This window comes from Sinohyriopsis cumingii, chromosome 16, assembly GCF_028554795.1.
Source record: "Sinohyriopsis cumingii isolate HCF-2022 chromosome 16, ASM2855479v2, whole genome shotgun sequence".
Lineage (NCBI taxonomy): Eukaryota > Metazoa > Mollusca > Bivalvia > Unionida > Unionidae > Sinohyriopsis > Sinohyriopsis cumingii.
The window spans coordinates 72897594-72920406 of NC_142976.1; the positions used below are offsets into that span (position 1 = coordinate 72897594).

At 36.6% G+C, this 22813-nt stretch overlaps 1 protein-coding gene across 5 annotated transcripts; it reads right to left on the reverse strand.

The window, feature by feature from the left end:
• Nucleotides 1–1426: 1426 nt before the first annotated feature.
• LOC149780775 (cystine/glutamate transporter-like) lies at nt 1427–17599 on the reverse strand. 5 transcript variants are annotated; one of them, XR_016415139.1, is made up of 12 exons: nt 16711–17599; nt 16234–16359; nt 15298–15397; nt 13894–13938; nt 13371–13494; nt 12706–12809; nt 9747–9843; nt 7921–8070; nt 4860–5037; nt 3204–4254; nt 3116–3159; nt 1427–3071 (listed from the first exon to the last, which is right to left on the reverse strand). XR_016415139.1 is itself a non-coding variant. In XM_089937850.1 (10 exons), the coding sequence occupies exons 1-10, from the start codon at nt 17384–17386 to the stop codon at nt 4199–4201; spliced, it is 1656 nt and encodes a 551-aa protein (XP_089793976.1). In that variant the 5' UTR covers nt 17387–17599; the 3' UTR covers nt 1427–4198. The 5 variants fall into 5 exon arrangements, 1 of the variants encoding a protein (XP_089793976.1); XR_016415137.1 differs by having other exon boundaries at nt 1427–3159; XR_016415138.1 differs by lacking the exon at nt 3116–3159 and having other exon boundaries at nt 3160–4254.
• Nucleotides 17600–22813: the final 5214 nt, after the last annotated feature.

Below are 22813 nucleotides of genomic sequence, written 5' to 3' on the forward strand. Positions count from 1 at the left end.
AAGCTCCCTATTCGTACAGCGGCGGTAAGGGCCTTTTTCAACTTGACATGTTTCGGCTCGCAATGTCCGGAGTCACTTTACGGGCGTCTTCATGCGAGATGAGCTGGAGAGAATGCCAGGACGAAGTGGGAACGAGGATGGTGGTCTTAGCCTCGACACCTCGGAGATTCGTCGTCAGCGCGTTCCGATTCCGACTTGGTCCAGATAGCTATTGACCATATGCTCCACAGAGAGCACCCATTGCCTAACCGCGGTCAGCTGAGGATCGTAGCGCTTTCGCTGAAAGAGCAAGCGATAAGTTCTGCGGAGTAGCCCGTGCGTGATTAATCTTCAACGACCACGCAGACAGTGTGGATGCGCCCTCGTCATAGCCTCTGTCATATATGTTCAATGAACAGCCCATGCTCAACCACATGAGAGGGCGTAAAACTGGTTTCTTTTATGAAAAAGATATGCTGTATTATACCTCCCCCCTCTTTCAAAACTATCCCCAATCGCTCATGGTTAGAATCAACGACATAATTGCTGTAACCACTGTCAATCCGGTCGGTGGCTGTTTCAGTCTCCGTGTCACCGAGGCAGCTATACTAGTCCGGCATAACATCGACATCTAATTGTACATAATTACCAACGTGCAGGTGAAAGTTTGGAGGTGCCACCTATGCAACCTGCATCCCCCTGTCGACCAACATTATAACCGCGTCCATCGCGATCTTTCTCAAGTGTCTGTCCTTTGGATGTGGTCTCCTGTCCCTGCTCGCAAGGCCAACAAAGCACGACGAAATTCGTGTCCTGTAGGCCGACCGCTATAAGGAACGGCTCTGGTTCATCGTCCACGAGCACAACAAGTACAAGGTGGACAAAAAAGAGCTCAGAATAAATGCACAGATGGCACACGCTGACAGAACCCTCCATGACACGGACAAAAACAAAAATATTTTAAAAAATAATAAAAAACACCGGCTTGATAGCTTATGAAACAGCTGCGGCCGCACAATGAGTAAAGAGAACGGAGTTGCTTTTATACCGTGAGATGAGGCCAAAGGATGCATTGGCGGTGAAAACGTAGCATAACGCTCGCAAGGCAAATGGTGGCCTCCATCAGAGTCGAGTCTGAACGGTGGCGAACGGGACCGACGGTCCATTTCCCATCAATTGGTGATTGCAAATACCGGTATTTCACCCCACTGGCAAAATGGGCTTCGTTTTGTTGGTTGTTATTTGACACGGACAAAACAAAAACTGTTCTTTGTCAAAACCGAAGCTTCCTGATTGGATTTCAAATTGTCTGTGTTCATTCAAACGAATATGAATATTTACAGAAAGGCAACAATTATCAATCATCTAGCCCAAGTCGCCACTGAACATATTACAGAGTTGAGCCATTTGAATCGTCATTTAAAAAAAATGCAATAGAAAAACTATAGGCACTTTAAAAGGCATGTAAACTTTTATTTGAAAAATATAAAACAAGATGACATCTAACAAAGTAATTAAAACAAATCACTTGTATTTTGTAAAACAAAATACTTTAAATAACTTAAAAATTGAGAGGTACAGTGTAATTTCAAGAAATTACTTGGTATCCGTATACAGGCAACTCTCATTACAACGACATATAATATTTTGGAAATTCATAGCTCAACAAAACAATGGATGGGAAACACTATATTAAATTATAACAAAATGAGCATATTTCCCTTCTATTGTGTTCTTCACAATAATAATGGCATTCCTTAAGATTTTATTTGTACCTGAAAGGTGTTACAGGATAGTATGTAAATATTTAATTTAATTAAAAATGAGATTTAGTGATAAGACAAGGACTAATTTTCTGGTTGTACGTAGTCATTAAGTAACATAAATATTTTATGTTGCACCCCAACCCCTACCACCCGCCCCTCCCCCCCCAAAAAAACAAAACAATCCGCAATCCAAATCCGTTGGTTTTTTTTTGTTTTTTTTACAATTTACTTTATTATATTTGCCTGGGCACGAGTTATACTGTTCCGTAAAACAACCCAAACTAATTTTGTAATTTTGTCACTTTGCATAAGATGTGCCAGGCATTATATAAATTCATGTAAAATGTAAAGCGATACTGCATATTGTTTTAAGTATTGTGTCAAATATTGGCAGTTTTCTCATCTGATCGGGTCTTGATTGAGATTAAGTTTGTCACTGACTTATGTGACAGTAGACAAAGCTTTTAATAAATAAATAAGTTAACATAGCATTAATGTGTTCCACTTTGGCATTATTTTCACTTTTGGGTGCAAAAAATCCTAAATTAATCCTTAATCAAACAAAAGTGCAAGACATTAATCAAGAGTTGTTATGTGGTATGCAACTTGATTGGTTTAAATCATATTCATTCCTATAAAATATATCAAAAACTGAAGTTTCATCATCGTACAACTGAAAGACATACTAACATGGAATGCAATGTTATATAATACTAAAATAAACGCAAACATTGGGTAGCCTGTTTTCAAACTATTCTATATTAAACATAGCAATGTAATTTAATACAGACAGTTGGGTTTCGACAATATGACTGGAAGCATGGAATACTAACAATTGTTACACCATTATATATATGTAAGCCATCATTCCATGAAAGTAGCAATACATATGCCATTTGAATGCAGTAAACTAATACTTAAATTTAAAAGACAACATACACTTAACTAGCTTCATATACATAATTATGACATTGCCACTTAACTAGCTTCATATACATAATTATGCAATGCCACTTAATTAGCTTCTTATACATAATTATGACATTGCCACTAGTGGATATTATGTAAATACAGACTTTTGTTTCACTAAATATTAAGTTGAAAGAACCATTGAACCTGTCTTATCGACCCCGCGACCTTTGTTCCAGTGAAACTGTAGTTTTATGAACCAGTAAACCTCAAATTGATTTTTGTTGACGCGAAATGAATATCGGTTTTATGAACAAGTAAACCTCACATTGACTGACGAAATGAATATTGGTTTTATGAACCAGTAAACATGGCAGTGACTGACTCTAAGTGAATTACTTTTATGAACCAGTAAACCTCATATTGACCTACGCGAATAGCGCATTCTCGCTAGATTAAACCTCATATTGACCTACGTGAATAGCGCATTCTCGGTAGATTAAACCTCATATTGACCTACGTGAATAGTGCATTCTCGGTAGATTAAACTTGTTGATCTGATATGCAATTTCCTCCATTGTCTGTTTAACATGATGCTTTAAGTGGGAACAGTTTATTAAAGTCCAGCCAAACTTTAAACTATGTATCCAGTAGTCGGGATGATATAATAGCCTGATCCGAGTTTGACTAAATAGTTTTCTTTTTACAGAATAGCTTGACCGCTCCAATGGCCTAGTGGTTAGATAGTCTGCCTCGAACGCGGGAGGTCGCGGGTTCGAACTACGGCCGAGTCATACCAAAGACTTTTAAAAATGGTACTAACAGCTGCTTCGCTAGAAGCTCAGTATTAAGAGGTTAGTGTTAGGACTGGTCAGCCTGGTGTCAGGATAATGTGACTGGGAGGGACTGCGGCAGAATCCAAATTATACACACTCTCTCTCTCTCTCTCTCTCACACACACACACATACTCAATAGCGTATATTTTCTTCTTCAATTTGAACAATTTTAATATCTTTCTTATTGCTGGATTTACATTCATTTCGCAGTCATCAACAATTTAAATGCAACCATATCTCAAATTTACTTGGAAAGATATAGCACTTGTTTTATCTTTCGGGAAATTTTGATGATTTTCTCAACTTTTATGAACTCCTCGACTTATTACTTTAATAATAACCATATTTTCAAGGGTACGTTTTTAAAACTAATAAGTTAACATCCATCATTTTTACTTTCTCTGCCTAAAAGAAAGCCACAATGTCCTCAGCAATATTATAGATATTGTATAATTTGAATCAGCTGAAAACTCGTGTGTAATGTAGTCGAACTAGGACCTGATGATTTCAGTTTGTATGGATAACACTGGAGTTCAAAGACAAAACCGTGCATGTTTGTGCAATCGTTGTAACAGAGGCTCCTTGTTTGTTAGAATGCACGAAGAACTGCCGAAGTTGTCAACTGCGACAACCTAAAGCGATTACTTTTTACTATAAATAAAAGTCTGATTGTCTTTTACATTCACTTGGGCTGGAATAATGACCAATCATGACGCTGTTTTTTGGATATTCAGTATTTTCTGTGCAAGAATTGTCAAATCCTCTGTAAAAATAAAAAATAAAATTAGTAAATAATATAGTGTCAAGTTGATATATTGTACCGTCTGTAAATTAAAAAGAATAAAATCATAACAATCTGGAAAATTATACATCCAATATAACTTAACAACAACGAAAGCAAATAATTACATTAATAACATGTGATTATATGGTATGCCAATTTTCAAAGATCCTCCCTCAAAACCTATGAAATACCACAAAAGCCAAACTCTATATCACAGATATTTGTAATTTTGTTCGTAATTTATGGTAAGCAAGATTTAAAGTTTCAAACATAAGCCATTACGGTGCAGTTTCAATTATATGAACACTCGGTTGTCGTATTTTCTTAAGCTTTAACACGTTTCTTTGTATTCTGTCATTCTTTGACATTTATACGTTCATCAGAATTTAAAATTTCCAGTTAGCTTCTAGTCTGGTTCCCCGCTTCGTATGCCCCCCTGCATTGTTATAGCTGAGAGCGAGGCAGGGAGCGTACGAAGCAGTGAACCAGACTAGTCAGCTTCATGTTTTTATATTACAAGTTTCTAGTCCTAAAAACCAATCAGTCCCAAAAGTCAGTTCATATAACTTATCTCATATACTTACTGACTAAGGATGTGAATGGTTCTGGTTTGTTTTGCCAAAGGACTCCAAGCCAGTAGATTGGGATCCCTGCAAAGAGGATTGCCAGGCCAATTCCCATTTTATTGGGCTTCTGATATATTGCCAATACCAGTACAGCTATGTTCAACACCAGTTGTATTATGGGGATCAGTATAAAAATCTGAAATAAAACCATTAGATCACGATAGGATGTGGATACAACAACAGTTAAAACAACAAACAAGGTTTTTATCATCTTTGCTATCCAAAGTTCCGATGTGATAACTCTATTTACACCTTGGCGTATCGAGCAGATATTTATGTGCTTCGGGTCTGTGAATTTCACTGGATGCGGCGGCATGCCACCGCATCCAATCAAAATTAAGCTCTGCAAATTTGAACACTTTTCCTACAAGATCGAGATAAGGGGGCACACAACTTGAATTGACTGATAAATAAGCAATTTTCCAGTGCCGGTCAGTGTTTACACAAATAACTTTCTCTCAAATACACTTGTAACGGCTTCCCTCTGGTACATAGTTATACTTCTGATGCTAAACTTCCAAAGTACCCTTTTTACGTCAAGTGCCCCCAACATTTTCTGCCGATGTACAATGTACCACTGTTGGTTAGATAACATTACATACTAAGGGAGGCAACTCATGAAATTCAAACGCTTTCGCTAGGACAAAGCAACAAACTAGCTGTTCGATCTGCCAAGGTGAAGATCATATCGAAATCTTATCTAGCGAAGATGGGTTTTGATATCAAATAATTTCTGATATCAAACAATGAATATATTGAAACAAAATTGCCAAAATTTCCACCTTACCTATTCAAATAGTCAATATTTTATATGCAAGAAATGAGTTTGCTCACGGTCTTTGCAAATAATATTACTAAATTTATATTTTTATATCGAATACAATATTTCTTATTTATATCAACGAGACGTCATCACCCTTTGCTTATAGAATTCCTTCCCGTACTTGCAGCAATATAACTAAAGTATTCGCCGAATCCCTCCCGCCAGTTAACACCCCTCCTCTGCTTTCCAATTTTAGAAATGAAAGGCCTGAATGAGATTTTAAAAAAATGAACATAACTAAGATATGTTATTCAATAATTTATCATTTATAACCCGACCGATTTTTGTCATGGAGTCCCTAACATTGTCGTCTTCTTCACGTTTCAAACGGGAGTTTCTGAACTAACACGGCGTGCATAAATGTATGGGTAATTCTGTTTTGATGAATTTGTACAATAAATTTACTACTACTGTGCGTGTTTCAAGTCCACGAGTACAGTTTTCGGAAAATATTATAACCAGGGATTAAAAGTACTGGATGCAGACGACACATTATTAACCACACTCCTGCCTCTCTCTCTCTCTCTCTCTCTCTCTCTCTCTCTCTCTCTCTCTCTCTCTCTCTCTCTCTCTATATATATATATATATATATATATATATATATATATATATATATATATATATATATATATATATATATATGTGTGTGTGTGTGTGTGTGTGTGTGTGTGTGTGTGTTTGTGTGTGTGTGTGTGTGCGATATATATATGTATATGTATGTATGTATGTATGTATGTATGTATGTATGTATGTGTGTGTGTGTGTGTGCGCGCGCGCTCGTCGTTTACGTTTAAAAGTTTGAAACGCGATAAAGAGTTCGAGACTCCTTGGAGACACTCGAGTTAGATGACAAATTACTTAAAGAAGTTTCCTTCATTTTTTTTCTTCTTCTTTAAATAAGTAAACTTCGGGCTTTTCATTTCCAAAATCGGAAGAGGGGTTCAAACTGACGGGGCTGGGGTTGTGGTTGGCGTATACTATAAATGTTACTTTTTTTAGTTAACATCCCCAAGACCATCGATAGATCTGATGGGTGGGAGGAAAGTGTGTAATCAAAACAACAAAAGGATAAACGAAAGTCTTTGTGAAAGTACATGGGAAATGTTGTTGTTGTTGTTGTGGGGTTTAACGCCATTTTCAGCACACGATACTATGCATGGCGGCCAGTATTAATGGAGTAGGAAGAACCCGGTAAAACCCCAGGAAGAATCACCGACCCTCGAGAAACTACTGGCAAGCTTTCTCATATACCCACATTGGCCGAATCCTAGACTCGAACCCACGCAGACAGAGGTGAGATGGCAGTGATCCGTAACGGAGAGCGCTTTAGACCACTCGGCCACTCGGGGCCCTCATGGGAATATGTTGACATGATCATGTTTTTGTTTCTTCTGGAAAATGTCTTGTTTGTACTGTTTATTTTACCAAATGCGAACAATTAGTAGCTAAAGTCCAAAATAGAATCCTTACATAATAACGAAAATCAATTATGAAAAAGGTTGACTTCTGATATATCTAAATATGTTTCAAATAAGACTAGTCATGAGATTTAAGGAATTCAAGATTGATGTAAATACGAATGTGAAATATTGATATTAGACAAGAAAATTTTCCAAATACAAATTGTATTATTATAAAAAAGTACAATTTAAAAGCATATTTCATCTGTTTTATAATTAAAAAAAATAAAATATCAAAATATTTTTAATCTGGAAAAGTTTGCACTACATGAAGGCGTGCGTTTAGCTTTGTCTGCGTATTCAAAAAGATCGCTCGTGTTCATGCAAACACTTAACGTTGACAAATTGCACGCATGATAATTAGCTTTGGTCTAAAAGGATAAAAACAGAGTCAATCATCTATTCTAGGGGTGCACAACCTACGGCATGCGGTCAGGATCCGGCCGTCGAACGTGTTCTGTCCGGCCTTCTAGGCCAATTAAAACAACACATAAATCTGGCCGGAGAACAGTAATTATATTAAAGAAATTAGTATTTGCTGCCCTCGAGTGGTCTTAGAGAGTGAAATCTGGCCCTTGGCCGAAAAAGATTGTGCACCCTTGATCTACTCGAATGAGTCAGATAGCGGTGTTTGATAGGTTGAACACGAGTGATGATGTCAGTTCGAAATTATCAAATGAGAGAAAGAAGCAAGTACGTGGATCAAAAAAGGACTAAATATTGACGTTCACATACCTTGTAAGGTCTATGTTCATCCGGTCTCTTCCACCTAAGGTAAAGCACGGAGAGCACACACGCAATCCCCATGATGGTGGAGAACAGACTGATAAACTCCATCATGTCGGTCACACCGCCAGAATACAGCATCGCCAGACCCCACCCAAGCTAAAATTAGATACATATATTTATTTATAATATCAACATACATTAAGTTATATTATCAAAGAAAACAGAACTGATATTTAAAACAAGGTCTTTCCAATTAGTTATATCTGTAGTTCTTCAAACATTCCACGTTTTATTTCAGTTTTTACGTCTTTGCAATACACCATACTTACCATCCAAATCTAAGATGGCCGGCCAGGGAGTTAAATAAGTATATGATACGTTCAGACCAGAACATAGGTTTCCGGCCAGGGAGTAATATATTTATATGCACATACCAGAACCCTGATCGCCGGCCAGGAATGTACCTTTTTACACCATTCATACATACCAGAACAAAGACCGCTGGCCAGGGAGTCAGATATAGCACGATACATATGTAACTGAACAAAAATCTTCGGCTAGGGGGTTATATATTTTCTTCTCACGTACGTAAACCAACGCAGCTGACAGGGATTTTATAGATAGTGTTACAAGACAGGGGTATTTGCTTGACCGAGCAGTGTCAAACCCTGGCGCGATCCCCGCTAGAAGTCATAAATTTACCCCAAATTTCCAAAGACTTATATACAACTTCAATTGTAAATTAGAAAGCCCGACGTGTAAGTTCTCAGCATAAATTTTACCCTAATCAATGCAAGACAACAGATCTCACAACCTGCCAAATATCTATCAAGTGCACATCTGCACGGTTTCTCTTCGTTAGGTTTCTGTACCACAAGCACTTCGCGCCGTAGAAACTATACAACTGTCCCCTAACAGAGGAACTATTTAAATACGCCACCATAGGACAGTCAATACATGGTCTCCAGGCACATTTTGCCAGTACAACTGCATCACATTTGCAACCATGGCGACATAAACAGTATCTGCCGAGTGCCTCTTATTTATTCATTTGTGTAATTTACCTGTTTCCTGTTGTAAATACTGCCACTGCAGTCACACCGCCAGTGTACACCACTAGATTTTAATAGGGACTATCATTCGGTTTTGACCTGAATTCACTACTAGTGAACCATGGCATCATGGAAGTTCACTAACACTTCAATCGGTGACGTTTGTTCCTAGTAACTGGCTAATTATTTCGGGCTAAGGAATATTTCCATTGCACCGAATTCCAATAATTAAACAAATAATCACAATAATCTAAGAATTTCTTAAAAGACGGCGCTATAACTAAATGCGCATACTCCAAATTTATTACAATATTTACACCATACATACGTAGCAGAAGCAAGGTGGCCGGCTATTGAATTAGACATGTGCGACACACGTACGAACCAGAACCAAGATCGTCGTCCAGGGAGTCAAATATTTATATCATAGGAACATATATGATCAAAGATACCAGGTCATGGAGTTACTTATTTACGCGATACGTACGGAGTATAAAAAAATCGCTCGCAAAGACGTTAGATATTGACACAATTAATACGTATTAGAACAAAAATCACGCATCGAGGAGTTTGATATTTACGTCCTATTACGTACGTACTAGAACTAAGGTCGACTGCCAGGGAGTTAATTTACGTCCCACGTACATACCGGAACAAAGATTGCCATAGGTACCAGAGCAACGATTGCCAGCCCTGGGGTTAGATATTTTAATCATACGTACACAAAAGAGCAAAGTTAAGCCGGCCAGTGAGTTTGATCTTTACATTAATTATACGTACCAAAACAAAGATGGCCGGCCAGGGGGTCAGGTACTTGGTATGGATCATTCCCAGGATCAGTGGCATATGGCCCACACGGGATCCAGCAAATAGTAACCTGCACATAATAACAACAGAAAAACCATGTTACTAGTGTATGATTTTCTTCTCTTATTGTAGAGTTAAGAAATGATAAAAATCGTTCAAGATAAACTGGAGAAAAAAAATTGTTTTATATCTACAAAAATAAAATCGTTTAAGATGAAGCTCTGCGGACTTTAGAGTATTTTAAGCAAATCTCTAATTTTTGTCTCAAAATAGTAAATGTCTGAAATGTAAACTTTGTTACCTTTTTACGTACTTATAACTTATCTGTCTTTCTATACATACCTACATACCACACTCACTTCCAAGTCTAAGTAGATGACTTAGGACTTTAAATATCCAAGTGTCAAAAAACAGAATAGGACGAAAATTCAAAAGTTATTTCGATGGTGTAAAAGGACTTAAAAAGGGGACTAAAAAGGTAGACAGCAAACGCAGACTAATTTATACTCATACATGAATTGTATACTTTGACGTTCTTTTGCAGTTGTTGCTATTATTTTATCTATTGATTAATTTGTTTTATATATATATATATATATATATATATATATATATATATATATATATATATATATATATATATATATATATCTGTGTGTGTGATTTTATTTCCAAAATATTACTATTGGATACTGCTTTTATGTAATTTGTTTCGTATTTGTCGAAGGCATGTAAAATTTCAAGAAAAAGATTCGAGATGAATAGGCGACAGATTTAAAAATCTGTAAGTCTTTTACAATTAAGTATAAACAAGGTTTTGCCAGATCTTTCATACGCTCAAAGGAAACATCAGAACAAGTGTGAAATATGTAGAACTTTGATTAGCAGGAGTGAGCGGTTGTCCGTTTCCCAGTGCACTATTACGTACAGGATAAGGATGTTCTGTTTTAGCTAAATGAGTGAGTCAGTGCAAACCCTTTACTTGACTTCATTCTAAACGTTTTTAGCTTTAGCTGAGAAACTGATACGTGAAAGGTCAGCGACATCTACAAACACAGCTGGTTTTATGTATGCACAGACACAGCATGTTAAGACAAAAAAAAAAATATACCGGCACACTGGGTTTTCCAACTATTTTGGTGTTTTTGTTTGTTTGTTTGTTTGTTTCCCACTTTGTTGCAGATAATTTAGTTGGTTACATCATTCAGAACAGGTTATTACAAGTGTATAGTGTGGACCGTAATTTCAAGTGGACTAATCTATAATCGAGTTTCCATATGTTCTCGAAATAGACATATGATGTATGTTTATAACGGACTATATCCTGGTTCAAAAAACAGTAGAACATAAAGGATCGTGGCTTTCCATTACGAATCATACTGTGTCTACCGTATTTCATTGGTCCTGGACTCAATTCGGGTATACTAACTCACAATCCATACAGACGACAATGGCTAGAGTCGAAATAACCCCGCCCACACCTCGTGAAATAGCACTTAATGTTAAAAGGCCACAAGACGGATAAGCCCGCTTTCAAATTTGACACACCTGGATTCTCGAACAAACTGTCCCATGAACTGATAACAATTTCTAAGTCATTTTACGGATTTTAGCAGGCAGATTCGGACATGGCCTGAGCCTCAATATAAACGTGTTTTGCCTTGCTATTTAGTGGTTAAAGCTAATTCAGTTCAAAGTTACCAATTTTCACCGAGACAACCAGGCCTAAATCCTGCACGCATAGCGTCTATGCGTCCATTTTATTTTCTAATCTTTTACACTTATATTTAATTTGTTTTATTTCTTTTTTTCCCCTCGCTTTTTGCGATAATTTTAACTTTTAACACCGTAATTTTCCTGATATAATATTATTTATCCAACATATGACTTTCTGCAATACGAATTAAATTCTTATGATTTTTTTCTTTCTACGACGTATTAAGTGTCGTTTTCTCTGATGTGTTACATGCCATCATTTTCTGTGATGTGTAACATGTCGTTATTTCTGATTTGTGTTACATAAATCATCATTTTCTGTGATGTGTAACATGTCCTTATTTCTGATTGTGTTACATATATCATTATTTTCTGTGATGTGTTACACAAGTGACACTGTAATGTTTACATGTGTATTGTTTCACTGTAAATATGTACTATATATGTAAATGTCTGTTGAATTATATATATGTCACGGTAAAATAGTTCGTCGAGAGGTTGTGTTTTATGATGTACACACACAAATCTTACATTAGTAAAACGGTTACTTATTTAAAGAAAAATAAATATTTCTTAACCTTAGAAATTTAACATTTTTAAAGAGCAATTTATGTCCATAGCCAATGTTTATAACGGAAAAAATTAAGTTGACTTCACTATATTTTGTTTCAGTGTAAAATTTTGACCGTGATTAAGTTAGGTGAATTTGTATCTTAACCTTCCAACCTCGACTGAACCATGCTCCCTTAGAGCGAGCCAAGGTTAGGCTGCTAAACTACGCCATCATGTAATGGATCACAGGTTTCGCGCTTGAGATAGGTAAGTATGTTTACTGGTCCAGTGGAATTTTAAACAAAACAACGTTTGAGTAACAGTTGACGATGGATAGGAGGTGTTTGGTGATTCGCCAGCATCAGTGTTAAAACAGTAAAACCTCTGTGTAAGCGTGTTAAATAAGTACGTGTTTTAAGTAAGTGTGCTAAGTGTGTTAAGTACGAATGTTCTGGTGTGTAATCTCATGATGAGATATCGTAACTGCATGCAAAAAGGCATTTGTTCAACCCATTAGTAAATCCAGCTCCCCTATTTTCAATTTTTTTTACTCATTGTAAACCAATACACACTACTCTCTCTCTCTCTCTCTCTCTCTCTCTCTCTCTCTCTCTCTCTCTCTCTCTCTCACACACACACACACACACACACACACACACACTACCTGGAATGTCCCATAATGGATGCATTCAAAGCCCCAATAGACGTCAAGGCCACAAAACAACAGATCAGCGGCGTTATGGGCTTGTAAAGAGTCTGGATGGACAACTAAAAAAGATTATAGAGGAACAAATATTACAGTAATATGATAACGAATTTAGTCATTTGTTTATCTTTATATTGATTATCAAAAATCACACTTACAACAGTTACCTATTTTTACCAGGTTATATTAAAAAAATATTATTGGAAAGTGTGTGTGTGTGTGTGTGTGTGTGTGTGTCGTTTGGATTTTTAACGTAGCTTTAAAAAAATTTCAGTCATAATTTCAAAATTTCAGGCCGATCAGTCCTAACACTAACCACTTAATGCTGAGCGCCAAGCGAGGCAGCTGTTAGTACCATTTTTATAAGTCTTTGGCGGACGCTCTAACCACCAGGCCACCGGAGCGGTAAGAGGAAAGTCTTTTTCTTGGTCAGATTAAATAACAGATTTTCTAAAATACTAAAATTCTTAATTTTTTTGCATATATGCCGTTTGTTTTGTACTGTTTATTACACAAACACCCCCCGCACACACACACACACACACACACACACACACACACACACAGTTACTGAAGTTTCGTAAAATGCTGAATATTGCTGAATGCCAAAAGGTCTTACTTACCAACGCCACAGCGTTTGAGTTCATGATTTCTTGTGGTGACAAAATGGCTAAATATGCAACATTTGTCATTATGTATTTCAGAATCACTGTGATAAATGCAATGTTGCAGGAAAGTGGAAGATCTCTGAAAATAGATAAATGAATGTATACGTAAACAAGAGAGAAACTGCAAGAAACTCACTTTGAATTCAAATGCATTGATACTTTTTATTTGTTTCTTATAAATTAGTGTTGACATGTTATAAAACAAAACAATAACTATACCTGTTTTTCCTTGCGAAGCTGAGTATTGCATATAAAGTATACTAGACCGCTATAAAAATAATGGATCGCCTTTACATGTATTTATCATTTAATTAAACTAATTAATCTAATAATCAATTCTGAGTATACATCAGTCTTAAATTCTTATTAGGAAACGTTAATTGTAAGTTGTCATTAGAGAGAGGAGAAATAATCATGTTCAGTAATAATAATAATAATAATAATACGTATATTATTATTATTATTATTATTATCGTACCTTCCAGGATTTTTAACCTCTTCCATCAAGCTTGTCATGACCTGCCTTAAGAAAAAAAATCATCATTTGAATCATCCTGTTTCTGAATTCTATAACAAAGTTACTTTAATATTTTTCTTTCTTTATTTATTTACTTATTTCTCTCTTTTCTCTCTCTCTCTCTCATACACACACACACACACACACACACAGAGAGATCCACCCACCCATTTACACACATAACGTGTATATAAACATTAAAAGATACTCACAGTATGCAACATTAATTAGTAAAGATATACTATCATGTGACAACCTGAGGTACACAGACGCAAGCGCTGGCTGACACCCACACGGACTATTTGTGGACTATATATTGGCTGGAATCCTTCCCCTGCCTAAAAAATTCGCCTTATTTGACTTGGCTATTTCCGTGCGATTTCAAATTATAGAAATTCGCCGATAAATAGCGTAACGATACAAAAAAAAATAAGAAGTGAATGATAGTATAGAAGAAATCGCAATCTAACTCTTCACAGTCTTAAAAATAGTGGTGACTGCAGATTCAACTCCCCATAATTCGTTTTGTTGCTGTGATTGTTTTTGTTATTGTTGATGGTCGTTGTGATAGTGGTAGTGGTGCTAGTCATTTATTTGTTATTGAAGATGTTTATGTTGTCATTAATGCTGATCTTGTATCTAGTTCATTGTCGATAATAATAATAATAATAATAATAATAACAATTATTATTATTATTATTATTATTATTATTGTAAGGAATATGACGGACTGATCCAACCGACGGTCAGTTCGGGAAAGAAATTATTTATCTGTAATAAATTATTCAGTATATCCAGTGTATTTCATTGTTTTATAGCACACCTTACCTGGTGATTGGGTATACCTGGACAACTGATATATTTGACTGTTTTTACTTCCTAGTTATACAAATTTGGTCAAAAGGTGTATTTGTCAGAACAAGGATATTGTAGACGTCACTATGTACTTCACAACCTGCGATTCTCGGAATGAAGTATTAGCGCACTGAAAACCTGAAATTCTTAAAGTCCAAGTTCAGTGTCTTCGCAGCAATTTGTGTTCCGGAAGTAGAACATTTATTTTTTGGAAAGGTTTTCGAGCTATCTATTCAGCATGAGTCAGCAAGTTTCTGGACTGTCGCTAGTATTCAGTCCATCTGCATTAGGATGAACACCTGGACCGTCGCTGGTATTCAGTCCATCTGCATTAGAATGACCACCTGGCCCAATGTGCGTTTATTTAACACGCGTCTAAATTTCCATTCATTTATTATGAAACATTCCCAAAAACATATCTGCGGGTCAATACATACATACATACATACATACATACATACATACATACATACATACATACATATAATATTGACAAAATATTTAACTTACCATCCGCCATAGGAAAATATAGCATAAAAGATGGACACAGCAATTTGGCCTGGTTCTTGTGTTGTGCCTTCAAACGGACTCACGAAACTATCTGTTTGTCCTGAGAAACAAGATGCAAATAAACTAGATTAGCTCCAAGTAATAAAACAAACAAATTTAAAACAACTGCTGCTAATTAACGACTTGTTTCTGTGCATGTGAAATTTTTGAAGCCCTTTCACCGTTAAAAATCAACGAATGAATCCGCCCATCTTGAAAATGTAACATTTCTAACATTTTCTCAGCCAAGGAAAAACGTCTAATAAAACTCGGTTTGCAACTAAAAAAAAGGGATGCTATTTATTTATTTAATCTCTAATTTTGATAAAAGAAACATGAAGACCAAAGGGATATTCTGTATAAATTATTTTGGGGTGGGGGTGGTGATTGGGAGGGGTTAACGCCATTTTCAGTCACTTTATAGGCTATACATATTTGACGGACGAAGAATCTAAAAAGACACCGAGATGAACCACTCACCAACGCGAAAGTAATGCCTTGGATTATTCGCCCGCGTTGGTCGAGGCTATGCTTGAATTCACGACTCACATTGACAGAGAGTAAGATGTGCGAATGACCTGCAATGGCGAGCGCCCTAGATCATTCCCCCGCGTTGGTCGAGCCTATGCTTGAACTCACGTTGACAGAGTAAAATGTGCGAATGACCTGCAATGGCGAGCGCCCTAGATCATTCGCCCGCGTTGGTCGAGCCTATGCTTGAACTCACGACTCACGTTGACAGAGAGTAAGATGTGCTAAAGATATTAGACCAGCCCATCTGCATATTGTCAACCTATCTATAATGCACAATGTAGGACTTTTGAATTTACCTCTCTTCGGAGAAAAAGAAAAATCGGTGGCACATAACCAGAAATTATTTAATGTCTTTCAACTCACCTTTAGCAAGCATTGCAATTCCTCCGGCAATAAGAATTAATAGCGCCAGCAATTTTGTGCTTGACAAAAACGTCTGGACCTTTGTAACGTACTTCATGTAGACACAGTTCAACGCAACCATGGTAACTAGAACGAAGAAATAAAACTCCTTCTGAAAATGCTTCAAATACGTAAATGTTTTCTCTTTCATCATTAAGTATGTAAAACATTTTTGTGAATAAGGCGCATGAAAGGCATAAACAAATCTGCATGTTGCTAGAGATTACTTTCAAGTTATGATGAATGTGTTATACGATTGGGAGTATTTTGAAAAAATGCTATTATACATCTTAAAGGATGCAACATACCATATCATCTAACATCAATAGCTACGAACTTTTTCCATGTCAAAAATACTTCGTCAGATGATGATGATGATGACGATAATGATGAAGATTATTATTATTATTATTATTATTATCAGTAGTATCAACTCACCCATAATCCAGCCTGATAGAATTTTTACTGCTGAATCTGGAATAGTGCATCCGGTGACACCCTCAATAGGTTTCAAGATATATAACCCGGCTGTATAGGACAAAAAGGCCCAAAAAGGGCCAGCAATAAGAACAACGTATCCCCACATTATTAGAAATCCTGGAAGTGGTCCAAATGTGCGCATAACATAAGCATAAGGTCCACCAGCTTTCGGTAGCATGGTACCTAGCTCCGCGAAGCATAATGCCAGCATCCAGTTAATTAGACCACCCACAAGCCAGACAATAAGCGATGCTCCGACAGAACCTGTTGTTTTCAAAATTGCATTAGGTGATATGAATACTGAAGAATGTCCAGTCACTGCAATCATAATAGCCGTGCAGTGCAGCAAATTCATGGATTTCTTCATCTGAGTTCCGGAACTTTCTACCTTCTTTTCGGGAGAGTTATATCCATCTTGGGAGTCTTTATTCACGGTAGTTCGTTTCACGATGCCGGTATCATGGCTGGTTTCTTCGATACTGGACACTCCGCTGCTGGTACTAGAGTTGGATTTAGTTTCTTCGAGATCTGGTAAGTAAGCCTTGTTCACGTAAGATTCTACTGTGAACACAGTATCCTTTGATGCTGCCATGTTGAGGTTGGTCAAGGTGATATTTTTAGATTTCCGCGTCATTTTTGTACCGTTATCGCTAAAATGATCAGAACAAAAACCTCAGCAGCAGATTTTCGGTTTTAATATGATTGCAAAATATTAACACAATGCTTCTATTTTTGTAGTTATTACAACAAAATATACGAGCTTTTCAAAATATAATGTACAAAGCATACATTGTGTATTATACAATCTTGTCTGTCCTCGAAATACATTAACTTCACTGTATGGCGGAAGAAATGGTATAAGTTTATGCTTTGCACTGCTTATATAGTATGTCATTATCGTAGTAGGTATAAGGTCACACAGTTCAGTTATACTATTCGTCAAAGGGTGCGGATGAGACTTCCTATTGGTTAGTAGTCTCCGCTAACAGGATTTATGTTCAGGTCACGTTATCTTGATGACTGCAACTGCATGTAAATATTTATACCCGGATTTTAACGCCATAAAGATACACGTGCTTGATTTGCTTTTTAAAAAATCTTCCTGGTACACAGGTATGACCAAGCTGGTAACACTTTTTGACTACGCGTGCGATTTGTTTACCGATGTTTATATACTATGAAAATGCGAGCGTCTGTCGTGAAACATAATTATTTAGTCCCCATAACCTTCGCACGTGCTCATTTTTTTTCTTTTGAATGTAAATAACGTGTTGGATTTTGAGGATAGGAAGGCAGGGGATAAATCATATAAAAGAGCTCCAGACACCCATTGAGACGCAATGTCGAACGATAAGAGTGTAAGTCGTCTACAATCTTTTTTTAAATTTATTTATAAGATAATTTATACTGAAACCACCACTTTAACGCTAAGGAGGATATTGTAAAATCGGCGAGAGAATGAGAAAGAGTCAGAAAACAGATTTGGTTCCACAGTTACGTGCAGGTTACACCAGTTGCAATATGAACTTAAACATTTGTCACTTTTGACAATTATTTCGGGAAAGTTGTTTAATGCGCCTGCGTGCGCAATTGTTATTCAATTTTAAGTATCTGATTTGAAAATATTAATTCTGGTTTGCATAGAATTTGCATTCTCTGTGCAAAATGTAGTCACACAAAGAGTGGGCTTCGTAAATGAGGATTTTTTTTATGGAGTCTATTTTATTGATAGCCGTACATGATGTTCCTCTTTAAAATATATATATATATATATATATATACTTCTGATGTTGAGTGATTTGTACTTAAAAAGGAAGAGAGATCCAGTTATGTATCGACATTGTACTTCAGGAAACGGCGATTTACTGCGAACAAGCAATGATACATTTAACTAGCATATCCTGCAGATAAAAACAAAATATTTCCTTTTCAGTTTGATTCAACATTAAAAACGTACATTAACGTGGACCCTCTTTAAAACTGGCGAACGGTTAGAGTTATCGTTTAAAAGAAGAAACAACCGAAAGGAGGCATTAATATCTCTGCAAGCCACTTCGTGTCCACAGACCGAAACCGTGTTCGTCTCAAACTTTTCAACATCCGATCGGTTTGAATATTAAAGCGTACACGTATTTAAAAATAAAAATTGTACTGGATATATTGATAGTTACCGATTCAATAAAAACACCCAAGCAACAAATCGGTAAGAATTAATAACTTTAAGTAAATAGTGATAGTATCTATATCGATGTTATCATCTTTAGAGCAGAGAAATATATAGCCCGTTTCTTTCTAACGAGATGGCTAAAGAGTCAGATGACTTTTTATTGTAGTTAATTAGTGATAATAATGTTCCAAGTTATTGGTTTTATAAGTCACAGATTCGTCTCTGGGTCATGAACGCCCATACTGGGGGGCCACTGGGGGGGGGGGGAGGGCACTTGCCCTAACACCCTGAATTTCACCTCTAAACATAGTTTGGCCTTCATTCGTAAAACTTAAAAGCTAATCACTACACGTTTACCAACCACAACCTCCCACCTCCCAGAATAATTTCTGCGGTGCCCTTGCTCTGGATTTATTATTGATTCTTTGACGAAGAATTGCTTAAAACTCCTTTTCTTGGAGTAGAGAGTTTCCAATACAAAGATGTGTAGCTTACGCTATCGTGATGACCCCCCCCCCCACCCCAACAAAACAAAAAAATAACGAAGCAACATCGTCTACACCAATACTGCGCATTTGGTGCAGTTATCTCTACAAAAACGGCACAATTTTTCAAACGATTTAAATGGAAAACAAATAACATTTTGCGCTAGTTGGATTCTGAAGAAAATCATTCTAAACAATGACCTGACGAACCGTTAACAGCCATCAGAGAGAGAGAGAGAGAGAGAGAGAGAGAGAGAGGGTGGGTTGGAGGTGGGGTGAGGTTAGGGGTGTTATTTCTGCACCCATTTGACCTTGAAGAAATTTAATTTATGGCCTAATAACAAATACTTTAAAAAAATAATGAAACGCCAGTATCTTTAAGCAGAAAAGAAAACAAGGGATTAAAAAGTGCTTTTTTCTTAATTATGTTTGTAAAGGTGTATGTATGAGTAAGCATTTAAAACTGCTAAAAATAAAAAATCAGACTGAACGAATGGCGCAACGCATGATTCAGAGCAATACAAATATTTAAGAGAAGAGGGTAATAATAAAAGATCAGGTTATTTCAGAAATATCTTTTTTATTGTTAAGTTTGACCTTGTATATTGACATTAAAATTTACAAAGTTCTACAGCCGACAGAGACATTTATTCAGCTTTAGAATTATTGACGTGCAACACAAACCCACAACATTTTTGTTTGGATGGGTTCGTTCTGCTTTAAGATAGTTTGCTTTGTGCCTGGGCTAAACCAACTTGAAAGTTTTACCCAATGGATGGGATAAGTTCCCTTAGAGGAGATTACCTAGGGGCTAGGTCAATCCAGTTTGAAAGTGTTTGGGTTGGTGTTTTTTTTTTTGTTGGGGGGGGGGGCAGTGAGACTAATGAGATTCGTTTTGCCTAAGAACGTAGCACAACAATTTAACTTTTTGGTCCTTTATTTCAGCATCTGACTTTGTATGTCCCATTTCCAAACTAACAACTTTCTTAACATCATTTACATAAACTCCTTATTCTCTTTCTTCTCTGCGGAGTAAATGCAAAGGTTTGCTGCTGTGAGTTGTCCACTTTGGATACATTTTATCGTCTGTTTATATTCTCTTACTTACTGGTAAAATTATTTGCTGATGTTTGCATTTCTATTTGCTATAGTGTGCAGTTCATTTTGTTGTTGTTGTGTGTTAACAGCCCGTTCAAACGGCTGTTGTCAAGATCTGCCTAGAATTTTAGCAATGAGTGGTGTCCATATCTTTTATTATTATTTTATTTTCCAAACTAAAGGCTTACGGCAGTTGCTATCGCATTTATATATAGTGATCTTTTTAGAAATTTCCATTTGCTATTTCATGATAATACCTTTTTTTCTCTCATGATAATACCTTATTTCATGATAATACCTTTTTTCCTCATGTTAATACCTTATTTCATGATAATACCTTTTTTCCTCATGATAATACCTTATTTCATGATAATACCTTTTTTCCTCATGATAATACCTTATTTCATGATAATACCTTTTTTCTCATGATGATACCTTATTTCATGATAATACCTTTTTTCCTCATGATAATACCTTTTTTCCTCATGATAATACCTTATTTCATGATAATACCTTATTTCATGATAATGCCTTACAGGAAGAAGGCGAACCAGATGATAAAAGAATTGTTGCATATTGCGATACCTTGAACGAAGAACAGAACGAACCAAGCACTGGAGACGACAGTATAACACATTTGAAACAGACATATTAAACCTCAAGCAGTGTCTTGACGATAACCTCAAGCAGTGTCTTGACGATAACCTCAAGCAGTGTCTTGGCGATAACCTCAAGCAGTGTCTTGACGATAACCTCAAGCAGTGTCTTGACGATAACCTCAAGCAGTGTCTTGACGATCCCGGACGAAAAAGACACAGAAGCTGTGACTGATAATGAGTATAAGTGTAGTTATGACTGTAAAGCAATAGGCAAGTCAAAAACAAAATATAAAAATATGACAAGGTGTAACATTTGCATGTCTTGGTATCATGATACTTGTGTTGGTATTAGCAGAACAGACCCAATAGGATTCTGGCTTTGTACTCTATGTAGAAAAATGCCTGAAGACCTATGAACGATTCAGGCTTCGATAAATGAAATGCATGCTTGTACAAAGGTCATTTTAAACCAAATACAAATTCTGTCAAACAGAATGGAATCAAAATGTGCAAACATGAACGACCAAATATCCAGCATCACAAAACGCATAGCTGTGTACGACAAATCAACCTTACTACAACTTGAAGAAATCAAACAGCAAACACTAGATGCCAAACTTGAAACAAATAAGAAGACAGCTTTATTGTTGAACAAAACACAAAATGTAATCGAATTGATAAAAACTAATACAAAATACCCAAAGTCAGGCAATGAAACGGCCATTAGCCAGACCGACAGGAGTCAACCAAGAACTGATAAACCAACACGAGCTAATGAAAGATACGAACACCCTCAAACAGATCAAAATCGACTTAGTCGTCCTCTTCCAAAACCATCAAAGACTGATTACAGGATCATCTCTCCTGAAAGGTATCAACACCAGAGGACTTTCACGTCAGGTACATGTGAAGTCATACCCTGGTGCCACCACTGACAGTCTCAAAAGAGAATGAACAAAATTGACCTAAATAATTACCATACGATTATTGTACAAGTAAGTGTAAATGATGCCGATAGAGATCTGGAAATAAACCAGTTTGAAGTCAAATACATGTCCCTCATCAACCAGTTGCTAGCCCAGGTAGACAATGTCGTTATAACTGGCCTTATTCCAAGACGTGACGTGGATATGACGCAATATGATGACATGCTCATAAATATTAGCAGTTCCTTCAACCTGCCATATGTATCAATCCATGACAGCTTTTTGCTAGCGTCGGGTCAGCTACCATCTACTTTCTTTCACTCTGACCTGATCCATCTGAAAGATGCGGGCACAGAAAACCTATTGAAAAATATACATAGTGTTACTCCTGTACTCGAAACAACACCTACCAACGTGAGTAAGCACTACCCACCTGCGCAATACCAACATAGGCAACAGAAAAGCCACATACTTGCAATGCAAGCCCGTAATGGGTGGAAACAGAAACATCAACATAATACACAGAGTACATGGCATGGTTATAGAGGCAGACTCGAACGTTATACAAGGCCTTGGAAAAGTGACACTTCGATCATACAACAGTACGCACATGACACACGTGGCGTACCTAATTATAATTATAACCATTAGTTATGTTCATCTAGGTACAATGATTATTATACATATACCTCAATCAATAATAAGTATCATGTTTTTGGAGATATTTGTTCCTACTGTCTCTCTATCCAAAGTACAGATTATATGCCTAATTGTACATGCCAAGGT